Genomic DNA, 25,952 nt, shown 5'->3' on the forward strand with positions numbered 1-25,952 from the left:
GTTTTTACTTTGGAAGTGTGCCTATATTGTGACAAGCTATGTTACAACTTACATGGACTCAATTATGGGTGTTAGGTGCAAGTTTGTGTCAAAGTGTCTAATTCATCTAACTGTCATGTCCAAGAAACGGGAATAATATTAATATTTCTTAATATATTTCTTTAATTTTCTAGGATATAATGATATTCACAAGGTGTCATAGAGAACTTCATACATAATATGCATAGTTCTGTGGTAAACTTGAATACCAAAGATACTTGATAGGTTAAATGTGGAACAACACATATGGGACACCTGTGAAGCAACAACACTAAAAAATAGGTGTTGTAGCCGGGTCGTACACATATGGGAGAGAAACAAGGTGAGGACATGTGTCCAACACGCCACATGGTGTATCCATTTTTTTAATAATTTTTTTTCATTAGACACAGTGGGGATACAGTTTGGGACACATCAGGGTATTATTTTAATTTTCCAAAGCTAATTTCGTGGGTCATTATAAATAAATAAAAACACTAATTTAAATTAGCCAGAAATTAGCTTAATCCTTGTGTATCTCTTTTCCTTTATTTAATAAAATGTTTTGTTGCTTTTCTTAAAATAAATAAATAAATATTTAGGTAGTCTTTCACCTCAAAAGAGTCTATTCAAAAACTTGGGGTTGTGTTAACTTATGACTGATGTGCAATGCATCTCTAATCCCGGGGAAATTATTGGAGTCCAAGTTAAGATCCTAAAAGATTCTACTCCTCCGCTTTTAAACCTCTGCGATTAGATTTTGCTACATTTAAGTATAACTCAATTCTTTAGCCTTGCATCCCATAATCCTAATTTCATAATCCTCACCCTTTTGCTACCCTTTCAACCTTTTACTTCAAAGTTAAACTCCTTAATTGCTTGCTCTTTGGGAGTTGCTCTTTGGAACTTCCACCAACTATTTTTCTAAAATTCCAGAAAACTACACCCTTCAAAACCAAGCTAATTCCAACAGTTTTCTGTCTACAAACCCTTCAGCATCTCATCCACCTTTTTAAACCCTGAATCAAGAAGATTCTAGCAATTTATCCTGACATATAGTCATCCTGCACGAGGAGGCAAGAACAAAATTTAAAAGATAAATAAAATAAACTAAAGAGGCATGGTGGGAGCCTAATAGTGGCAACACTCTTCTAAGAATGAAGAGAATTAATAGAATTAAACAAAAAACAGTGCTGACACTCAATTTTGCACATGCATTCATTGTGCTCTGAAGATGATGATGGCCATGATAAGAACTATTACAGGACAAACAAAAGTGTGCACCATGAATTGGAGCATGAGCATGCACAATGCACGGTCTTCTTTTTAGTCAGTAATGATATAATCAGCAAATCAGACAAGTAACCTTAATGGAGTGGGGACCAAACCCGAGCCCCTCGCTCATCCTTACCTGTGGCAGTCCTTGAAATATATGACTCAAACTATTGGAGACCCATCAAAAATTAACAATTATTACTGTTAATTGTTGCAGACTATCAATTTATTAACTATATTCTTTGTCATCTAAAAAACAGCTAACCAATTACACAAATTCCAACATTACCTGTGCCATTCGGACTAGGGAATCATATACAGCACTGTCACCATGAGGATGAAACTTACCAAGAACCTGCAACAAACCAATAGAATTCAAAGGTTTACTGATTATATATGGCAGAAAAATAGTTCTGAGTAAGTCATGGATCTAACACTGAATATGCAAAAGGAACTTTTATAGTCAGAATGTAACCTCCCCAACAACTCTAGCACACTTCTTGTATGGTTTTCGTGATGAAAGGCCCAATTCATGCATTGCAAATCTGTAGCCAAAGTTGAGGAAATAAATATAAAATGTTACGCACTCCATTTAAAACACACAAAAACATGCACCACAAGTAAAAAACATTTATTGCCATAAAAGCAACCACAAAGGGTAAGCAACCAGTACACAAAATGTACACAAAGAAGCAAAGCACAAAAATTCCCACCTATGTATCTCCGGGAATAGATAATTTCCCCAAAAAGTCAACAAAATCAAGTATTTAACAATAAATTAAAAAAAGAAAAAGAGATCTCTCCCACATCCTTAAAAAACCAAAAAAAAAGTGTTTTTAACGCACATAATTGATTTCTCACAACCATTAAAACATCTCTAATTTCTCTTATGCCATAATCACCACATGATGCACAACCAAGTCATCTCTCAAGCATTCCTAAAGGAGCCTGGGCCTTTTCGACAGGCTCTACTACAAGATGCGAACCAAAAATGACATCGCTCACTTGACGACGTTACATGAACTCTTTAAAATAAATCAAATAACCATGTCGGATACCCGACACTCGGACAAGGATGTGGGATATGTATTCGATACTTTTCATTAAACACTTCTCATATATTTGTATTTAACATTATCTTTTTGACGTTACATGTTACATATTGTACCATTTTATCTCATATAATAAATTAAAGGGTTGTTTGGAGTGTCCTAAATAAGTGCACTTTTTGTCTTTTTTTACTAAAAAATTAAAGAAAAAAATATAAATGTTTGAGTTAACTTTTTAACTTTTTATGGAAAAATGTGTATTAAAAAATTTATATAAATAAGTGTATAAGAGAAGTTAATGATGGAATAGGCCGTACGGTCGGAAGTGTAAGGGGCAGCGTGGCAGAGTGTAGGGTAGGAGATGATTCTCTCCTTTTCGGGCATAAATTGAACGGTGCTATTCGGCCCATGGGGACCCCACCACGGGTCCCGTTTCGCTAATCGGAACCGTTCAATGTGTATAACTCGTCGAGTACTATATGCTTGTAAAAAATCACGTTGATCGAATATCGATAGCTATTTGATCGGATTAGTTTTTTTTTTAACCGTTAACTATAACACCATCCATTTTTTTATACAAAATTGATTTGATCATATAATTAGCGACATCCGACCAACGTAATTTTTTACAAGTATATAGTACTAAACGAATTTTACACATTGAACGGTTCAGATTATCAAAACATGACCCGTGATGACCCCCACGAGCCGAACAACACAGTCCTTAAGCTTGCCTCCGCCTGTGTAATTTATCCTCACCAAAGTCAGGCAAAGACGCCTTCCGTCAAAGTGAGTTGTCTCACAATTTGTATAAAAATAATTTTTTTATATCTTTTTTTTTGTGAATAGTGATAACTTTTTAACTTTTTTGATAACTTTTTGACTTTTTTGATAATTTTTTAACTTTTTGACTTTTTTGTAAGTTGTCAAACCAACTCTAAATATATAAAAATATGACTCTTATTTACTGAGTCTTCGTACCTTTAAATTTGAGATTTAATGAGTCCAACCTCTAGATATGCACCGGCACCCGACAATTGTATCCGAGTCCATATAACATAACAAAAATACAATACACCAAACTCCACACCTCCCTCACTATAGGATAATGAAAGGAGGTGATTACCACACTCCTCACTCTTACACATGTAGCACCAATCCAAAAGAAATTTACCGCTTGAATTATATGTCGTCAGGATAGCTTCCCTATGGAAACCACTAACCCATCCCCTAAACATGACTTATAGAAAGAAAGCATTAATCTTCCTTTTGGGTTTTCATTTCACCTTCATTCAAGAGTATTCCCTCTCTTTTTTTCGTTTTTTTTTTTTTTAGATATTGGAAAGAAGTGTGAGCAGTTTGTGACGATTATTTTTTTTTTCCCGTGGCAGACTTCCACCCGTTCTACATTCCCTTCTTGTTTTTCTCCTTCTAATGTGTTTGGTTCATGAATTTGGGGAGGGAAAGCGAAAATTTGTGTGAAATGTAGTCATAGTTCACATTTCACCTACTTTGTTCTTTTCCTTTTCGAAAATCCCTCCCAGATACATAAAACAAATACAGCCTTAACAAAATCTCCTATATTTTGCTGATAAAAAGTTCATACAAGTATATACATAAAAAAAAGACTCCATTTTTGGAACCTGTCCACAACATTTCATCCTCCACTTCTTCCCTGACCATGGTGCCCTCCAACATTCCATAAAAAAGTTTATCAAAAAACTTAAAACAGAGATTGTAATTAAAACAGACATAAGAGTACTACTCACAATATTCGGCGGTGAACCGGCTTTAATCCATCCCGAATATCGGGCAAAGCTCGGCCGAGCAACACCGACATTGCGTAGGCCATGTAAGCTTCGGTAGCCTCTTTGTGAAGCTCAGCAGGGACAACTCTCCCATCCCTTCCATTTTCGTCCTTGACAATCACGCTCCCGTTCCCTTCTTCCGTCGCCGCAGCAGCAGTGTCTTGTCCTCGCCTCGCTTTCACCGTCCGAAGAGGCCTGGAAGGAATGACGGAGAGGAATCGGAGGCCGGAGATGCCGTGTCGGAGATTGTGAAGACGAGTCGGAGAGGCGGGGAGGGAGAGCTGATAACGAAGTAAACGAAATCCAGTAGAGAACGCCATGGATGGTTAAGAGTCTGTCTAGCTACAGAGAGAGTTCATGCCAGTGAAGATTTCTCACTCTCTCTCTCTCTCTCTCTCTCTCTGAGAGAGTGCAGAGTTTATCGGTGTAGTGTCTGAAGAGTGAGAAGTGGAGAGAGAAAGAGAAAGGGGATATTGCTAAAACCCTAATCAAAGAAGGGGATTTTAGAGAAGAGGTCTTGCGCGCCAAGCTTTTTTTTTTTTTCCCCCTTTTTAAGGTAAAATTATTTGAAACGTTTGGACATCACTTGTTTGGTGAGTTTTTTTTTTTTTTTTTATAAATATTCTAAAAAAAAAAACTATTTAAAGAATTGAGGTATTTTTCAAACTATTTAGAAAAGTGACCTAGTTTTGAAATCACATTTTGAACATACACTTTCAAATTAAAATTATATTTTCAACATGTAATTGTAATTTAAAGTTGCATGTTGAAAATGCGATTTCAAATCCACATAGACATATTTGAAGTCTAAGTTTGAAGTCTACATGGAAAATAATTTGTTGATGTGACTTGAAATTGCATGTTGAAAAGATAATTTCAACTACAGATTTCAAAATTCAAAATCACCTCATTCAAATGATGCACATCTCTAATCTCTATCACGAGAGAGAGCTTCTCCCCTTAACTCAGATGTCTGACTCCCTCAGCTCCTCCCCTTCACTCTGACGCCATACTTTGTCATTTCCTTGACTCCAACGCCCGACTCCCGACTCCCGACTCTCTTTATATTTCCATCTCATTCAACGAAGGACGGCTTAACTATATTTTCATCGCATTCGACGAAGGACGACTTAAGAGGTAATCTGGTATATATATATATTTTTGTATATCGAGTATATATGTATCTTGTATATATATTAGCCCTTATATATATTAGGGCATCGGATTTGGGGCTTTTTTTTTTTTTTGAACGAGGATTTAGGGCTTTTGACAATCTGATAAATTTTGTAAAATGTTGGAATTAGGGCTTTTGACAATCTAATAAACAATTTGAATATTGGATTATGGCCTTTTGATTTGGGAATTGAGTAAACTTTACCTTACCTACCACCTGCTCGGTGAAATTCCTCAACTAAATCTTCCAGTCCTAAACCAAGTGTTTATTGCCTTAAATTACAAATTCTGTAATGTTAAGTAGGTTTTGCTTTGTTTGATTAGTTTGCTTCTTAGGAATGAGTTCTTGTGTTTGATTTCAACATTTCTTGTTCATTGGTAAATAGGTTCCTTCTGTTTGAAAAATATTTTTAGTTAATTTACTCAAATGCAATAAAATGCGACAAGCATTTTGGAAAAATATTTTTCATCGAAATAAATGGATTGTAAATTTCCAAATTACGTAATTACATAAGGCAAGTCATCTAAACCTTTCAATCCAACAAAGTGGTAACTATAAAAAGTACCCAAAAAAAAAAACCATTATCATACATTATCACAACACGGTAGCTCTAATATCATGTTGTAACGCCTCGAAAAAAATCAACATGAACTAACCACCTTAATTGACATTCACTAAACAACAATCAATAATCCTTTCATCATCGCGGAGTTAATAAATGAGTTTATACAAAAGTTTCATATGCGAGTATACATTCAACTATATGAAGAACACATGAATCTATAGCATGTGAAGCATCTAGTCTCAAAACAAATAAAATGCCCTTAAAGGCTTATATCTTCCAAGGCAATAGCTCGGTTACACAAAATGGTCTCTCAGACCCCTACACATCTAGCCCTTGGCTTACAAAAATTCATAACAAAAATAAAAGAGCAATCTACTCTTCACAAAGTTATCCACGCCATCAATTCGGCGGAATCACCACATCTTTACCTGCACCAAAATCCTATAGGAGTAAGCATAAAGCCCAGTAGAGAATTCTTACAAAGTATATACAGTTATGCAAACTCCCAATAAAAATGCAAATGTCAATGACATGCCATGCTCCTTTAAAGAAATTTCATTTCATGTTCTTCTTGAAAATTTCCATTTCTCAATAAAAGCTTGCAATTTCAACACATTTCAAAACTTCAAATTTTAATCAATAGGGGCGGTAAATACGACACTGGTAATCTCTAGGGTGGTGTCTGTAGGTAGACCATACAAATACTACCAAATCGTCATTTTTACCGGTATTAACCGGAAGGCTCGACACATATCTACGCAGTTTTCTGGTCTTTCACCATGGACACTCAGGCCAACTTATCAAATTCATCTACACCCCCCCTAACCGGACTTACCAATGTATTTACCCTATACACATTTCCGTTGTTCTTATTACAGATATCAATTCCTTTAATGAAGTAAATATTCTCAACTTAATTTCACAAATGCATGATGGTAAATTAAGTGAATACGCAATGCAATGATATTCCATATCTCATAGCATTTCTCCATATCAATTACCTCTACAATAATGACAACAATTACATCTCCCATTTCCTCTTTTCATGGTTCTTTCATAAGATAATCGCATGTCATCAACACATAGTACAATTTTCTCATTTCACAAGTCTTAGCAATTTAGTCTCATCAAGACTATATGTGATATTTTCAAACATTAATCTTTGATACTTACAATTCTTACCTTGCATGGTGCACAACAATTTGCCACATTATAACAATCCATGTTCACACATTTGGCAAAAATGCTAAAATGACATCTTATTTCTCATAGATCAAGTAGATTGCAATTTGGCTAAACATTTGATGAAATTTACTCTTATTCATTCTCTTGATGCAAGAAATGAAAGAAGTTCATGTGTATTTTCATGTTTTCCCAAAACCCCTAAATTCTAGGGTTCTTCACCCAAGACAAAACTTTTTCCCATTTTCTTAATAAATCCTACCAAAATCATCCATCTTGAGTTTTATAGAAAAAACATCCTCATGGATAAAAAGAAAAGTTGAAATTTAATCTCATCTTTCAAAACTCCCTCTCTCTCTCTCTCTCTCTCTCTCTCTCTCTTCATTTAGTGCAAAATTAAAATCAACACAACAGCCTCATGGAAACTTTAAAATCGACATTCATATAGTAAAACATGTATATATGACTCAAGAAATCCCTACCTCAAAGTTCAATGAAGAGGAGAAAGTGAAACCCTAGAATCAAGAGGTGAGAATCTTTGGTCGACCACCACACAAAGATGAAGCTCTAGCTTTTGATCTTCAAGAGTAGAGAAAGGAGATGGATCTAGACCCAAGGAACTTCAAGAGATCAAGGGTTTTGTAGGCTTGATGAGGGTTTTCTAGAGAGAAGGAGGAGGAAAAAGGTGTTTAGAGTGAGAGGAAAGAGCCCAAAATGTGATGTAAGTTCAGCCAAAAGACATAAAAAAATAGAGTTTCGGATGCCCAGAGTGTCGCACGTGCGGCGCTCCTCCCCGTACGTGCGGAGTGCCCCTTTCCGTACGTGCGGCCCTCACCCCCGCACATGTAGGGGTCCTCCTGCACAACTCTCCGCTCATGTCTATTAAGCAGTAGGCACACTTCTAAAGATCGCCCCTCTTCGTACGTGCGGCCTCACCCCTCACACGTGCGGCCCCCACCCCGCACGTGCGGCCCTGACGTAGCAGCCCAGAATTTTCTGGTTCAAACCCCCGAGCATTCCGAACTCAACCGAGCATCCTCCGAACCTGGTGAAATTCAACACCGAACAAAACTAAAACAAGAACCCAATCGAGAGAACCCTCCGGAACAAAAGAAAAACTAACTCAAAGTAAACAAGTATGAGAATTAAAGAAGGACGTCCGGACACAACAATCCCGATAAAAAATGAAAACGAAGGGACATAAAGTAAAACCGATCATCACAACCCGAATCACCTATTGCCTCATATATCAGTGAATACTAGGGGTGGGCCCCGGTCGGTTACAGCCACAAAACTTCCCATCTGTTATCCGTCCGCCAGATTGCCGGATTGGAGAAAATCAATCCGCATCCGTCCGCCAATCTGACAAATGTGGATTGAGCAGATTAGCGGATGGATGCGAAGCGGTTTGGCGGTTTAAAATTTTATAAATTTTCAACATAATTCAACTTGTGCACTTTCTCAAAAAAAAAATATATATATATATAGTCAATGACTTAACAGAGTATTACAATCACTATATGCCTCATCCAAAGAAAGAAAGTTTGAAACTTTGTCCACATATTACAATCACAACATGCCTCATCTACATAAAGTATTATAATCTGTGATTCTTAAAATATAAAAACAATTCAAACTACCAAAACCATGAACAAAGCAGTAGTAGTGATTGCATGCCTCTATATTGTTACATCTATACCTGTTTTTGAAAACAAAAACCAACCAGCATATATAATCTTTTTTATTTGTTATTTTTAGAGTTACATTTAAAAACTAAAATATATAGATAAATAATACATTTATTTTTTTCAATTCAAAAAATATATTTAAGTTGAAAACTTTTTTTCAACATAATATATGCAACAAAATATTTAAACTTTTTTTTCAATTGAAAACGCAAATAGAATATATAAACAAATTGAAAACACTAAGTCTTACAAATTATTAAGAATGCTAGGCGGTTTAGCGGTTCGGTTGCGACCAAATGAACCTCAAATTCGTCATCCGTCCAAAACTAGGCGGATTGAAAAAAATCAATCCACAACCTTCCGCTCATCATCGCGCATCCGTCAAAAGTGCGGCGGATCGGTTTGGTTCGGTCGGTTTAGGCGGATCAGTATATTCGCTGCTCACCCCTAGTGAATACACCATCAACCGTGCTGGAGGCAGTGATATTCTACTAGAAAGTATGGCTGCTCCTGACATTCCCATGGAGGATCCTCAAGATCATCCTCCAGTTGCCATGCCACCACCTTACCAACCACCTCTTGCTTATTGGATGGATTTTTTAGCTATGGAACAAGACCGCTACAATCAACGCTTCGCCTGGGAACAACAAATAATTCAATAGTTTGGCGCCCTCAACACCCATGTTGATCATATTGAGGCCCGCGTTGATGCTATCTATCACTATCACTTCCCTCCTCCTCCTCCTCTAAATTTTGAGTAGTGATTTCTGATTTTTGTTGATAATACTGTGATGTTTTGTTTTAAACTGATAAAGGAAAAATGTTGATGTTTGTTTTTGTATGATGTTATGTTTTGCATTACCTTCTAAAAAGTTGTTATGCTTTTGGTACCTTAGTTTGGGCATGTTATTCTAACTATACTCCTACATCTATTGTTTGGTGTCTTAAATCATGCCTTGATTAAAATCATATTGATTTCTAATTAATACAAAATGAATATATTTTAAGATGGATATATTAATATAAAAGCTGTTAAAATCAGTTTGATCGCACAATTGTTATATATTTCCTATTTGACACTATATATATATATATATATGTATTGTTGTATAATTAATATAAAATGAACAAAATATGTTTTTGACATTGTATGTTATATATAATACTACTATTTTATGTCACATAATAGGTTGTAAATATAAAAATATGACTTTTTTGCCAAGTTGATTCTTAAATTTTTGGTGGTTCCAATCTCTCAATACGTACCCATATGTGACAACAGAAGCCCGTAATCCATTTTGAGTGACCTTATTTCATAAGTTTGTTTTAGGAAGCTTGTTGTTGTTTTTGAAATAAATCAATGATCTTCTAATTCCTATTACATACAAATTTTTTTAATCATCTTCTCTACGCATCAAATCAGGTTAGTAGTTGACATAGTTTGAACTTTGAAGGCTAGGCATGTCATATGGATCAATTCATAACACAAATAATTAAGTCAAATTATCCCTACAGATCGTACATGAATGAAAATCATCAAGCTAAAGATCATATTAAAATTTAAAAAATATAAAAAAAAATCTAGGAGTATGAGATTGTAAATGGTAATGCGATGCAGAAACAACCAAATGAATGTACACATAAGAAGAGAAGAGAAGAGAAGAGAGAGAAAGAGGGATAGATGTATAATTGTTACCCAAAAAGCAACCTAAGAGGGGGGTGAATTAGGTTTCTACAAAATAAAATTAATAATACCCCAATAAAATTAACTAATAGTATAACAAATTATTAACAAGCACAATGATGAACTTAGCAGCAAATGATCAAGCAAAATAACAATGAAGCATACCTAACATACAGGGTGAATAAAATGATTAACACATGAATATTAGATAGCTATAGCAGTAGCAGGAAAGTAAAGGGATTAGGGAAGATGAGACAAACAGATATATAGTGGTTCGGCTTCAACCAAGCCTACATCCACTCCTCAAGTTTCACTTGAGATTTTTCACTATCTTCTAGCTTCACATGGGTGCTAGCAACCTCTTTACAAATGGAGCAATCCTCCACGGATATTACATAGACTTCACAAGCCCAAACCCTTGCAAATCTTAGGTGATTCACAATCACTCTTAAGATTTTAAGAACACAGTGTTTGCAACACTTTTACAAGATAAAATTGTATATTTGCTTTCAAATAAAACTTACAATAAATATATCTCAAAGATAGATATATAAAATGAAGCTTTGATTTTTCTGTAAATCTCTGTAAGGTTCAGTGTATAATTTCTGAAAAAAGATATGAGTGATTATAGATCAAAGAATATTTTCAGCTTTTTTGTAATTTGTTTACATTAGAGGCATTGGTATATATAATGAAAATTATAACCGTTGTATTCATTTGAATTTATAGCCGTTTATAGCCGTTATACTTTCATCATTACCAATTTGAATATCTTCTACTTGGATCTTTTGAACCTTTTGGCCTTTTGAACCTTTACAGCCGTTTATAGCCGTTGTACTTCCATCGTTACTAGTTTGAATATCTTCCACTTAAACCTTTTGAACCTTTTGGCCTGCTGCTGTGCTAGGCTGTTTGAATCTTTTGTTTTGGGCTATTTGAATTCCTGATTTAATCAAATATTAAATACATTCTAACAACATTTAGGATAAAGGTTTAGGTGAGAAATAATGGGACAAAATAAATTTTGATTTTATTAAAACATAAAATCATCAAAATAAATTTTTTATTCTATTTTTCTCTTTCAAATAAATCATCAAAATAAATTTTGATTATATTTTTCTCTTTTAAATAAATTATCAAAATAAATTTTTATTCTTTTTTTCTCTTCCAAATAAATTAAAACATAATGAAATAACTCATCAAAATAAATGAGTCTAACAATAATTTATTTTATCTTTCTGTAACTATTTTAGTCTTTTAATCTTAAAATTCTTCATGCCAAACGAGAGCTTAAATGCTAGCCTAAATTACATTTGTTGGTTTACAAAAAATATAATAATTTATGTAATTGTAATTTTAATAAAATTATAAAGATTAAAATTAATATAAATGATATGAAAATATAAAAAAATTAAAAGATATAATAATTGGAGATTTTTATATCCATATGATTAACAAATTTATAATAAAAATGAGTTTTATGTTTTATGAATTGAAATTTTATATCGAAATCTTATATTTTATCCCATTATTTTTCACTTAATTTTGTACCATAAGTGTTAATTTCAGCCCAAGACAAAGGCAAAGTCAGCACCAAAAACAGCCTAGCACAACAGCAGTCGAAGCAGTCTAGCCCAAAACGGGGCCGGACGGCCAGGGGGACATTCAACCGGACAATCGACCAAGGGATTTTTTCTAGTTTTGTTGTGGTGGTGCAGGCAGGCACCCAGAAGGTAGGTACAAAGTTCACAGTAATTGACACCCCCTCCCCTTACAATGTTATCTTGGGGAGGCCATGGTTGCACGCAATGAAGGCTGTTCCCTCAACACTACACCAGCTGTTACGGTTTCCAACAGAGCATGGAATTGAGGAAGTCAGAGGGGATCAGGTGCAGGCAAAGAATTACTCCATGGAAGCAATGAAATCCACCTGCAACGTGCGAGAGGCATAGACAGTCAAAATTGAGGACGAGGAGATGCAGGTCTTGGATGATGTCGGCAAAGAGTCGGTCGATAAAAGCAAGGAAGCCTTAAAGAAGATCCTGGTCCAACAAAGGGATGAAGAGCGATTTTTCATTCTCAGCTCAGGTTTGGCCGAAGAGGAGGAGAAAGAGTTAGAGTCGTTCTTGTGAGCTAACATAGATGTGTTTGCCTGGATGCCATACGAGATGTCTGACATTGATCCCAAGGTCACTTGCCATAGACTAAATGTGGACAGGTCGGCCAAACCTGTCATTCAGCGAGCAAGGAAGCCGACGTTGGTCTATATGGAAGCAGTTGAAGAAGAAATAGACAAATTGTTGAAGGCCAGAGCTATTCGTGAAGTAAATTACCTCACTTGGTTATCAAACACAGTTGTTGTGAAAAAGAAGAATGGAAAGTGGAGGGTTTGCGTAGACTTCACTAGCATAAATAAAGCTTGTCCCAAAGACAGTTTCCCACTCCCCAAGATCGATCAACTAGTGGATTCCACTTTAGGGCTTGGAAGGATGAGCTTCCTGGACGATTACAGAAGGTACCATCATATAGCAATGTACCCCTGTTGATGAGGAGAAGACTGCATTTATCACCCTAAAAGGGTTATATTGCTATAGAGTGATGCCTTTCGGGTTGAAAAATGCAAGAGCAACCTACCAGAGGTTGGTGACCAAGATGTTCAGACATCTGATTGGCAAAACAGTGGAAGTATACATTGATAACATGGTCGTGAAGACCAAGGAACCTAAGAATCACCTGGCCCACTTGAAGGCAATTTCTGACATCTTTAGAACATATCGGCTCCAACTCAATGCTTCGAAATGTGCATTTGGAGTTGGGTCTAGTAAGTTCCTGGGATACTTGGTTACTGGAAGGGACATTAAGGGAAGCCCAGGTCAAATCAAGGCTATCCTGGACTTAAAAAGCTGAACGTCAGCAAAACAAGTGCAGATGTTAACAGGAAGGGTCGTAGCCCTCAATAGGTTTATAAGCAGAAGTTTAGATAAATGTAAACCATTTTTTAGTTTATTAAAGAAAGCCACAGATGTTTTGTGGATAGAGGAGTGCGAAGTCGCCTTGGCTGACTTGAAGAAGTACCTGACAACAGCTCCAGTTTTATCAAATCTAGTACTTGGAGAGGAGCTATTCTTATACTTAGTGGTTTTGGAGCATGCAGTGAGTGCAATGGTAATCAGAGAAGAGAAGGAAGAACAAATGACAGTATACTATATGAGTAAAACCCTAATAGGCGCAGAGACCAGATATTTGCCCCTGGAGAAATTGACACTGGCCTTAATGATGGCTTCCAAAAAGTTGAATCATTACTTCCAAGCCCACAAGATTGTGGTATTGACTGAGCATCCCTTGAAGTCCTTGCTACAACAAGGAAATCTGACAGGCAGGGTAGCCAGATGGGCAGTAGTATTGGGCCAATACGACTTGGAATTTAGGCCAAGAACAATAATTAAGGGCCAAGTTTTGGCCGACTTTGTGGCCGAGTTCACACTTGGAACCATCCCACGTCGGGCTCCGGTGAGCCTCGGCTTAGGGTGTCTAGGGGAACAAGAGGAGACCCAACTGGGAATGAAAAACCCCACAGCAGAACAAAAGAAAAAAGAAAAGCCGAAGCCCTGCGATATAAATATCGGTGACTCATTTCACCTATTTATTGATGGAAGTTCAAACCATCAAGGAGCGGAGGCAAGAGTAGTGCTAGTATCGCTAGATGGGCAAATGTTAGAACAATCTATTCGTTTAGGGTTTAAGGTCTAAAATAATGAAGTAGAATATGAAGCACTGATCGCAGGATTGAAGTTGGCAGTAACAATGGAAGCCCACGAGGTGGTAGTCTTCTGTGACTCCCAGCTTATTGTGAACCAAGCAACATGCGAGCATGCAGCCCGAGATGAAAGAATGATAGCCTATGTCAAAGAGGTTGTCAAACTATTAGCCTTGTTTCAGGATTACCGACTACAGCAGATTAACCGAGATAACAACAACCATGTCGATGCCTTGGCTAAACTGGCTAGTGTAATAAAATCAAGGGAGGCAAAGACAATAATGGTTGATTATTTGTCAAGCCCAAGTGTGGAACCACTAATCACAGAATACGAAGCCATGTGTGTAGAGATGGACCCAAGTTAGATGGACGTAATAGTAATGTTCCTTAGAGATGGGAAACTGCCAGATGACCGAAAAGAAGCACATAAGACCAGACTGAAGTCGGCTAGATTTAGCCTAACAGCAGAAAGACATCTCTACAAAAGGTCTTTTACTGGTCCTCTTTTGAGATGCGTGCATCCCTCCTAAGTTGAAGACTTCTTGTATGAAATACATGAAAGAGTATGTGGAAGCCATGCTGGGGGCAGATCACTTGCTCATAGGACCATTACTCAAGGGTACTGGTGGTCCTACATGCAGAAGGATGCTGAAGCCTATGTCAGAAAGTGCGAGAAGTGTCAAAGGTTCGCACCTTTGATACATCAACCAGCAGTAGATTTGAACCCAATGTGCAGCCCTTGGTCATTTGCCCAGTGAGGCATGGATCTTGTTGGACAACTACCCCAAGCAACTGGACAAAGGAAGTTCCTGCTGGTAACAATTGATTACTTCACAAAATGGGTAGAAACTAAACCCCTTGCGAAGATTCGGGATATTGATATGAAGAACTTCATATGGAAGAACATCATCACCAGGTTTGGGATCCCAAAGGCAATAATAGCAGACAATGGTACGCAGTTTGACAGCAAGCTAATCAAAAGCTTCTGTGCAAAGTACAAAATCCAGAACTACTATTTTACTCCAAGCTTCCCTCAAAGCAATGGTCAGGCAGAAGCATCTAACAAGACTATCTTGGATGGGATCAAAAAGAGGCTGGGGACAACAAAAGGAAAATGGGTGGAGGAATTGCCCAATCTACTATGGGCATATCGGACTACGCCGAGAAGATCAATTGGGGAGTCTCCATTCGCCATGGCCTATGGCACTGAAGCAGTTATTCCATTAGAAGTCAGCATTACAGGGATCAGAGCCCAGGGAGTGGAAAATGGTACTAACGAAGCATTTCTAGCTCGAGATCTAGACCTCTGGAGGAGAAAAGAGAAAGTGCAGCAATTCGGCTGGGGGCATACCAGCAACAACTTGCTAGGGCTTACAATAAGAAGGTTAACCTAAGAGAGTTCAAAGTAGGGGACCTTGTGCTGAGGAAAGTGGTTGGCAACAAAAAGGATCCTAGGGAGGGCAAGCTTGGCCCAAATTGGGAGGGGCCTTATAAGATTATCTCGGTCGCCGGCAATGGGGCATATCGGCTTGAAGACAGTGAGGCTAAAGAGTTTCCAAGACCCTAGAACACTTGCAACTTAAGTTTTTCTATCATTAGATTTTTATTTTTTCGAAATTTAGGTCATTAGCCGAAGTAATAATAAAATTTTAGCTTGATTTTGAAATTTGTGTAATAGGACTAACCAGTCCTTTGGCGATGTTTCTGATTGAAACATGACGAATAACTTAGACTTATTATATGGCAGAGTTGAATTATACTTGTATATAATAGAGTTGAACTAAGTTGGCTATATTTCTAAGTGAAACATGACAAATAACTTATTAGACTTATTGTATGGCAGAGTTGAATTATACTTGCATATAATAGAGTTGAACTAAGTTGTTTTAACCTGAACTTGCCATGGCGGCAGAATCAAACTTAGATTAGAACTAAGTGCATTTCAGTTAGATTAATATAAAAACCAAGGTTGATAACCTCGGCTAGTCTTTGTTTGAATCTAACTTTGACAAAAGATCATAGACGCATGCTTAATGTGAACATAAGTGAAACTTAGATTCACATTAGGGGGCAGGAGGTAAGAATGATAAACTTGAAGCAAAAGCTTGGGACTTGTTAAAATAGAATGGACTTAACACTTGTTGAAATTTCTCATAAATTTATAAGTTGAAGTTAGCCGAGGAAAAAGTATCCGAGATACATAATGGCCAAGATGGTCAACCAGGTGTAGAAGGAAGAAGTCTTGATAGAAGATAGCATGTGAAAGTAAAAAGCAATATTGAATAACACTTGTAAAAATATTTTGATATTTTTAAGTGTTAGCCGAGGTATTCCGATGGTTGGCCGTGGAAAACATTCAAAATTTATATCCGAGGTATTATATCTCGGAGTCATTATACAGCTAAAGTATACTTTGAAGGAATGCAAAATTATTCTAAGTATGGAAGCAGTAAACATACATAGAAGAAAAGAAGAAGGCATACAACACTTGGAAAAGAAATCAGACTTACATTTAAGAAAAAGATTATTTGTTCAATTACAAAAGGGGCATATCGGCTAAATATAAAGCTAGACATTGTTTAGTCAAAACAAAATACAACTGAAAGAAGAAAGAGTACAAAGTAAAGATGAAATATCCCAAGCATTAGGATTGGTCTGTGATTTCTCAACCTCGGCTGGCTTGCATTCTTTTCGGCCGCTATCTCGGCATTTATTTCTAGCAAAGTCTAATCCAGACTCCTTTCAGCACATTGGACCTCGGCCTCAGAGGTGGTTGGTTTGGAAGAGACGTCCTTGGAAACCAAGTCATTCTCCTCATCTTGAGTCAAGTCTATTTGCTCATTGAGGGTGAGAGACTTGGCATCAATGGCAGCTTCCTTCTCCACTTCATCAGCTTCACCATCCTCAGCATCATCTTTGTCGACTTCATCGCCAGAGTCCTTGGGCTTTGGAGGGAAAGGCACTTGAAGTTGATTGATGTCTCGGAGGTCGGAGTCCATTTGAACAAGTAACTTGTTAAGCGCCACCGTCCAACCGAGGTTATAACCTCGGTTGCAAGCCAGGTTGACTTGTTGTTTGTACTAGGGGTGTCCGCGGATTGGTTTAGGACGATTTGTGGTTTGGTTTGGACCCATCCGCATCTATGTGGTTTGGGGAAAAGTCAACTCGCAACCGCCCGCAGTGCGGTTTGTGGTTTGTGCGGATAGGGTTTGCGGATTGGAATTTTTTTCAAAAATTTATTTTTAAACCTCTATTTAAACTGGATTACAAAAATTACAAATTCAATTTCAATAACATAGCAGATTCAATACAGTCACAGATTCAATTTTAATTTTAATAACAGATTCAATACAGATTCAATTCTATACAGATTCAATACAGATTCAACAGAATCACAAATTCAATTTTAATTTTAATAACAGATTCAATTCTATATAGACTCAATTCCAATTTCAATAACAAATTCAATTCTAATTTCAATAACAGATTCAATACAGATTGAACAACAGATTTAATTCAGATTGAACAACAGATTTAATTCAAATTGAACAATAGATTCAATACAAACTGAACAATAAAATCAATACAGATTCAATTTCTACTTCTCACAGATTGAACAATAGATTTTAATTCCAATACCATAGATTTAATCCAAAAAACACATTCAATTTCGAAAAAAAAAACAGAGACAAAAACAGATCTGTTTGCATAAACACATATTCAATTTCCACTTTTTTCACAGATCTATTGCTATAAAAAAAATTAGATTTAATTCCAAACAAACACATACATTCAATTTGTACTTCTCACAGACAGATCTGTTGCTATAGAAAAAAATTAACAGATATGATGAGATGAGAAAGTGATGGAGACATATCAAAGAGAAATGTTTGATATGTTGCAAAAAAAATCAAAGATCGGGGAAAGAGAAAGAGACAGTGACAAAGAGAGAGGCTCATCTGTGAGGTCGATCAATGCGATGAGAGAGCGATGTCGATCGGTCGATTGCGATGAAAGCGAGTCGATCGGTGCAGATGCAAAACCAGAGAGTAAGCGACTGATAAGATGAGAGAGTGAGGGAGATAGATCAGAGAGAGAGAGATTGTTATGTTGCAAAAAAAATTAAAGATCGGGGAGAGAGACAAAGACTGAGACTGAGTGTAATGACTCAAAAAAAATAAAAATAAAATAAAGGTAGGAAATATATTCTGATGATGGTTTTTGTGGTGAGGGATTTTTTTTTTTTTTTTTTATGAAAGGGAAGTGAGTGCTGGAGTGGGGTTCAAGCATTGGAAGAAAAATTATTATTTTTGTGTGTAAAGAGAGGCAACCACGTGGGGGGGCTGCCCCTCCACTCATTTTCCCTCATTCTTTTTTCTCTTTTCCAATTCTTCTTATTTAAAGCATCCATAATGGTCTGGTCTACAAAATGAGAGAGAGGAAAGCTTAGTGAGTGATCTGGGTAGATAAGTTCTAATTATGAGCTGGCACCGATGGGGATCATTCCAGAAATAGCTTTTGAAGATATGATCAATGTTTTGTGCAAAGCTGGTCGTATTGAGCAGGCTTGCAAGTTGGCCGATAGGACTGTTGATAGAGGACGAGAAATACCTGGAAGAGTTCGCACTATTTTGATCAATGCCTTGAGAAAAGCAGGGAATGCAGATTTGGCTATGAAGTTGATGCGTAGTAAGATTGGCATTGGGTATGATAGGATGGGTAGCATTAAAAGGCGGGTGAAGTTTTGTATTCTCGTTGACAATTAATTCTTGGCCAGATTTTGGGTTCCACTTGAATTGAATGATTTGTGTTTAGCTGTGTGCTTCAAAGCTGGCCTGACATAATTCATCATTTGACTTTGTCGAGCTGATGATAACTCCACCAGAATTTATCTTTTTAATTTAAGAGGTCATCTATAAAGAAAAAGAAGCATCAGAAAATTGGTTTGGAAAGTGATATAATTGACCTCATAACGTTATTATCAGATACCTTTATGATAATTTAGATGGCATACATGTCTAGTTAAGTTTGGTGTGGATGTTTTCAGAGTAAAAAACTCTAATGTTGTACCAACTATAGTTGTTTGGTACATCTATGCGATCATGTTTGTGTGGGAGGTTTCATGCTTTGTATCACTTATCAGATTCCATTGTCGAAGACAATTTTTCCTGAGGAATTTGCTAAGCCCCTTATTGATCATTATCTGAAGAGATGAAGTGGTTTAAAAAGCGCAAATATGCACAAGAACCTTCAAGGTTCCCCCTCCTATGCGGCTGCTGAAATCTTGAAATTTCTTTTGGGAGAATGCCATCTGTTACCAAAATGAAGAGCTGGGTGTCACGACCCCATTCTGCCCCTAGTAGAATGGTGCCGTGATGACCAGTAATCCGAGATTACCAAAGGCCAACTTACAAAGATTTACACACAATCAGAGTATACATATGGGGCTTACATGTGCGGAAGTAATAAATTTAAATCTAAGTAGTCCATAAGAGCTGTGCATAGATCAACTGAAATGACATACATCTTAACATAGTTTTACAACTTGAATACAAATAAAATAAATACATATTACATCTTGATCAAAAGGCCTCTCAAGCCGACATATACAAAATGAACTGCAACAACCAAGTCAAGAAGCATAATCTTCAAGATGCTACAAAATATGAATCCAAAACAACTTGCAAATAATCATCTAGGCGTCACCGCCTTCTTGCTCGTCACCTACATATATATAAGGAGAGAGTGAGCTTGGATACTCAGTGAATGATATTAGTAATAAAGGTTTGAATGAATGATATCCAAGATCTTTACAAAACAATACATATAATAACTTGTACAAATCAAGGGATGAACCAAGCTCATCTATCAAGTCTTTCAAAACTTCAGGGATGCTTACTAGCATCAATATAATACAAGGGATGACATTCCTGACAAAACAAGGGAATAATCGACCCAGAATTGATTAGACAAACCCACCCACACAAGGCCGTCGGTGGCAAGGGAGATATCTCAAATGAGGGTACTAGTTGCATTATAGTCTCCTAGCACTAAGAATGTTATCAAAACAAAATAATACTTGATACAAAAGCTAGGGATAATCATTCATACTTGAACAAACACTTTTCCAAAACAAAGCAAAGCTTTATCAAAACTTTATAACATAGCTTTATTAAAAATACCACTCACATAGCTCTTCGGGTGTCGAGATTACAAGCAAGGATCCAAGGCCTACAAGTACATAATAAATCCCATTGAATGCATTTCAAGAAGACAAGAAGAGATGCTCAAAGATGGATATGAAATACATTCCTAAAACAAGCTTTACATGAGTGCAAATGATCTCGGCATTCCCTCAAAACTAAGTCAAGCCAGAGCAAAACATGCTAGGAGGTAAAACACTGTCTTTTCATCTCGAGAAAACATGTTGGGTACCAACCAGGTTTTGGCCAAGGTCCCACGCCTCTTGGCCAAGGTGTGGTCCCGATGACCACACTCAGGGAAATGAAGTCTGGGAATTCTGGGTTTCTCTTTGAAGAACATGAATGGTAGAATCTTAACTTTTTTATTCAAAATCTGAGTTTTCATGAGATGAGTTCAAAAACATGGACCTGGGTACCCATACTTGAAGATCTTATGAAAACAGACACAAAAACATAGGTCTTGATGCAAACTTTCGGATCAAAACATGGTTTTCTTTCAAGAACACAAGAACATCCATTTCTCTTTCTAAAATCGAATTTCAAAGCAATGCATGACTCATGAATCATGCTAGATCATGCAATGTAGTTAGATGAACATAAAGAACAACAAGAGCAAAACAAGAACCTAACCTCAAAACAAGAATCCAACGACTCAAACTCTAAGGATCAAGCTTGGAAATCTATTCTCACTCAAGAACTCCTCCTTCTTCTTCCTAGAGCTTCTCTCTCTTCCTAGAACAAAGATATAACAAAATGATATGTTTTCTCTCTCTGTTGGCTGACTTAATCCTCTGCTGGGACACGTGGCAACGACCGGTTGGCTCTCATCAAAAAGGTGACTGACTGACAAGATAAGAGCATGACAAAGTGTATGAAACAAGAAAGGTGACATGGGCACTCCGGCAGGTAATGACCTCAGATTAGGACAAGGTTTCAGCAAGAAGGTTTCGATGATCTCAGCTAGGAAGGATAACACTTGGCCCAGCTGTGCCATACCTCGGCCTAGATGTGCCACACCTCGGTCTAGGTCATACCAGTCCAGGGACAAAATCACTAGGTGTAAGGATCAAAGAGCTAGGATGTCTGGTTGAGAACATCTCAGCCTTGATGGTACACATCTCAGCCTGGGTGATGCACACCTCGGCCTAGATGATGACATCTCGGCCAATATGCCAGGGCGGAGGTGGAGGCCAACCAAAGTGGATTCCAAAATGGTCCTAGGTATAAGAGGTTCAAGGGTGTGACCTAGGTTGAAGATGACATCGGCTCCACACCAAGCAAGAAATAAAACATGCAAGCAACACTTAGTCGAAACAAATCAAGGTCTGTAAATGCAACTTAACAAAACAAATTCATGTGAATGTATGTGAGCATGACTAAGGTAAAGCAAGGGTTATTATACTGGGCGAGAGCAACATTTTGACTAGTGGAGATCGAATTTCGGCAACGTCGAATTTTAGAGTTTTCATTCATTTTCTCTCCTAAGCTTGAGGTAGGGATTTTCTACACTCTAATATGGTTTTTAGCTTAGTTATTTGCTATTGTGTATAAATGATAAGATTTGGTTGAGGTTTGGACAAATCTAAGAAAAGAGGGATTTTTGATGAATAGAAAAGAGGGATTTTTGATGAATATGAGGTAAATGAGTGTGAGGCTTGAATATAGGATCATGTTGTACCAAAGTAGTTGTTTTTAGTATTTGGGTTAATATTTGGTAAAAGGGGGATTTTTGTCTTAATTTGATTAAATCATTATTTTGCGTAAGTAATCGGGATTAACATTGAAGACGTGAAATTGGAAGGTTTTGATTATAAATGGTGATATTTGATATGTATTATCTCACCTATGGAAGTTTGGAATAAACTATTTATTTTGATATTGAACATTTCTTTAGAAATAATTGCATTGGGCTATTGGTAGAGGATAGTGTAGACGTCCCCCGAACGCCCCAGGAAGGATGACTCCCGTTCCGCTCGTATTGGGCTCACTACAGTTCGGACTCTCAAATTGTCACGGTTCTTAATCTGAACCAAAGAGTCCAAATCCGGCAAATCGTTTTGAGAAAATAGATTTTGAAAGAAGTGCCAAACATGGACTGCTTTGCCAGATACAGAGTCGCCACCTAAATATTTTATTTTGGGAAAATTTAGGAAACCCTGACTCGTTGCCTAAGGCCACGTGTCCGTCATCACCAAAGTTGCCTCGGTTCGGGAACTTGGGTACGATTGGGGAAGGTCACTTCGTGAGCACCCCCGCTCGCCCGATCAAAGATCGGCCTCTACTAACCATGATATCTATTTTTGAAAACATTATGCGTTCTTATTTTGGTTATTAGCTTAGATTTACTATGTGATGCGCACAGCAAACAAGTATAGACTGGGTCGTCTGAATTGGAACAAAACATTTCATGTTTGTTTATTTGAAAATGGTTTGATGCTGCTACCCGCAAGTAGGCTAAGACGTGGATTTGCCACCCTCCGGTGGGCTTAGAAAACATGATTTTGCCACTATCTAGTGGGCTTAAAACACATATTTGATGAATTGTTCCAATCCAAATAACCCAATCTCCACCCACAGGCATTCAGGCAATTATATCACACAAGCAATTACCCTCATGGTAAGCATGTTATCATGGTAGTCACTCACACACATGCAAGGATGCTAAAGCATAAAACTTACCGAGTACTCCAAGTCAAAACAGAAGCTAATTAGAAATCCATGCATGATCCTAACTATACAAAAATGCCTAATGCAACACGTGCAAAAATGCAACTATAGCAGGCTCGGCTATTCTAAACATGGCGTATGAAATGCTACAGCTAACATGTATTTAACTTGGAATTGAAAATACAATGCAGTTAGTATGATGCGCCGAGCCTGGTGCATGCAAAACAAATGAATGAATGCAAACATGCTATCATACTGTATGCTAATTGAAACATGCCCTAATCTAACCATCATAAGCGGATAAATAAAAGGGAGAAAGACGTGGGGTTGGAAGACATACATCACACACATGCACACTTATTACAGTTGTGCCCTCGCTCGGAGGGTCTGAATAAATAATATACAGTCCCAAATAATTACAGTCCAAATATGTACAAAACCCTAATTAATTAACAAAATAAATTAGGAAAGCAATAAATTGGCATGCAAGCCAGGGACTGCCTCAAATCTGCTCCAGATGATGAATGATGTATGCTCGGGTTGCCTTGTGCGGAGAATCCCTCGCGATGCCCCTGTTTGCCTCTGTTTGCAATTGTTCTTGGAATGCATGCCAAGCTCCGGAAGGCTGCTGATTTCTGATTTGTTGCAATAGAGAGCAATAAAGGGGCATGGCAAAGTATTTTCACATATGTATGCATGACTACTCTTCAGGGAGTATAGTCCTCGATCCTCGTGCCACCAATCACGCATATCGATGCATGATGGCCGGGGAGTCGAATTGCACGACTCAATATGGAATGAATGCACATATAAACACAACAAGACATAAACTCCATCATGGATAATCCGGAGTGTCGGTGATCGGGAATTGAGACACGTTCCGTCACTCGAAGTACGAAACGTCCCTAGTTTCCCGTGCTCGGGCTAACTCCTATCCCAAACATAATGCAATATGCATGACATGCATGAATGCAACTAATATACAACCTAGCATGCACAATGCTATGAAATGGCATACACGATGCACGAGGTAACATGGCATACACAATGCGCTAACATACAACCTAGCATACACAATGCTATGAAATGAAATGGCATACACAATGCAAGATGAACTTACACCAACATGAGTGGACCTCAACCACACTCACATCAGTAGCCATGTATGAAAATGAGACACTCGAAATGCGTGCACATATGCACGCAAACCGAGGACCGATCCTAAGGCACAAATGCCACTCTAACAAGACATGGCAAGGCATGGAATATGGCATACAAACATGCAAGTTTCAGCACTGAAATGTGATGCAAAATGATCCCGAAACATGGAAACATGGCTCCCGATGCATGGAATGGCCCCAAAACACAAAACTAGGCATACGCATTGGCCTATAGCTATACAAAACATGCATTATTTTATCATGAAGCATGAAGACAGATGTAAGAAAGTCCCAAAAAATGCATATTTCCAGTTTATAACAAGCCTCAAAGATGAACACAAATAGGGCTAATCCATCATGCAAAAATGACCCTAAAAGAGAGGTTAAACACAAAGGGACAGAAGCTGGACCCAAATGGCAAAGATTTCTTCAAAAAATTTGAAGAGGGGATCAAAATAAGGCACTTTATAGTTTACATTAAGCCACGAAAATAATCAAAAATAAGGCCAAACTATCATGCAAGAAAAGGGCTAAAAGAGGGGTAAAGAGACAAGTGGCAGCTGCTATTCTCAAACAGAGGAGAGCCCTTCAACAATGTTGAAGAGGGGCTCAAAACAAGATATTTCACAGTTTATAAAAAGATCCAAAACAGCTCAAAAATAGGCCTAAAATACTATGCAAAAATTGGCCTAAAAGAGAGATAAAGAAGCAAGTGATAGAAGGAGGCTTCAAACATAGGAGAGCCCTTCAACGATGTTTAATAGGGGCTCAAAACAAGTTATTTTACAGTTTATGGAAAAGTCCAAAACAACTCAACAATAGGCCTAAAATACTATGCAAAAAATTGGCTTGAAAGAGAGATAAAGAAGCAAGTGATAGCAGGAGGCCTCAAACAGAGGAGAGCCCTTCAACAATGTTGAAGAGGGGCTCAAAAAAAGTTATTTTATAGTTTATGGAAAAGTCCAAAACAACTCAACAATAGGCCTAAAATACTATGCAAAAATAAGGCCTAAAAGAGAGTTAAAGAGGCAAGTGATAGCTTCTGGCCTCAAACAGAGAAATATCCTTAATCAAACATGAAAAGGGGCTCAAAATATGACTATTTATAGTTTGGGTCGGAGCCCAAAAATGCAAGCAAGTATGGTTTAGATGCAAAGCAAAAAAAGACTAGAAAAGGGAAGAAAATGACTCACCCTTATAGAACCAAACTTCAGCAGCTTTTGGACCAAGGAAAGGTGCTCCTAAACTCTGAAAAACAGTCTCAAGTTGCTGGAAGTGGAGTGTGGGTTGATAGGTTATGAGTTGGTGTAGAAATGGTCCAAGGACAAAGGTGTTTTGAGGCTTGGAAGAGAATGAGAGGGAGGATGAATGCAAGAGCCTTAAACCAAAATTTGTCAACCCCTCAAAATGCAGCTGAGGGGCTGGTTATATAGGCAAAGGAATGGAGAAAAGTGGGGGGGGAAATCAAATTCAAGTTTCCCTCCAAAAGACCCCCTTCGGATACAGGATCTGGGGGGAAACAGAGGGTGCAGCTGGAAGGAACAGGGTGTGGGGGTCTTGGCCGGCCAGGTTTTGAGGGTTCAGGTGGCCGGCCGACCACCTCCCATGGCCAGCTGACCAAGGGCCAAAGGGGTCAAGCATAATTACTGGTTGGCCACCTCAAAAAGGTGGTCTCCCATGTGTGCACAACACAACTATGTGGTTGAAACCCAAAAAAAGTGA

At 37.6% G+C, this 25,952-nt stretch overlaps 2 protein-coding genes across 3 annotated transcripts in view; one reads left to right on the forward strand and one right to left on the reverse strand.

The window, feature by feature from the left end:
• Positions 1-4,680, reverse strand: part of GYRA (DNA GYRASE A) — a 40,924-nt gene extending 36,244 nt beyond the window's left edge. For both annotated transcript variants that reach the window (XM_028243674.2, XM_028243673.2), the window contains exons 1-3: positions 4,112-4,680; positions 1,769-1,838; positions 1,583-1,648 (exon numbers count right to left, since the gene is read on the reverse strand). In XM_028243674.2, the coding sequence (XP_028099475.2) occupies positions 1,583-1,648; positions 1,769-1,838; positions 4,112-4,470 (495 nt within the window). In that variant the 5' untranslated portion in view covers positions 4,471-4,680. The remainder of the gene's footprint in view (positions 1-1,582; positions 1,649-1,768; positions 1,839-4,111) is intronic.
• A 9,567-nt stretch (positions 4,681-14,247) lies between these two features.
• LOC145791721 (uncharacterized) lies at positions 14,248-14,565 on the forward strand. The gene has a single exon (XM_082872143.1). The coding sequence runs from the start codon at positions 14,248-14,250 to the stop codon at positions 14,563-14,565; it is 318 nt and encodes a 105-aa protein (XP_082728269.1).
• The last annotated feature ends 11,387 nt before the right edge of the window (positions 14,566-25,952 follow it).

The sequence above is a fragment of the Camellia sinensis genome, chromosome 5, assembly GCF_055761805.1.
Source record: "Camellia sinensis isolate YWXY chromosome 5, ASM5576180v1, whole genome shotgun sequence".
NCBI lineage: Eukaryota > Viridiplantae > Streptophyta > Magnoliopsida > Ericales > Theaceae > Camellia > Camellia sinensis.

Excerpts from the sequence above, each read along its gene's own strand:
- LOC145791721 (XM_082872143.1), top strand. The coding sequence starts at position 14,248 with ATGGAAGCCCACGAGGTGGTAGTCTTCTGTGACTCCCAGCTTATTGTG.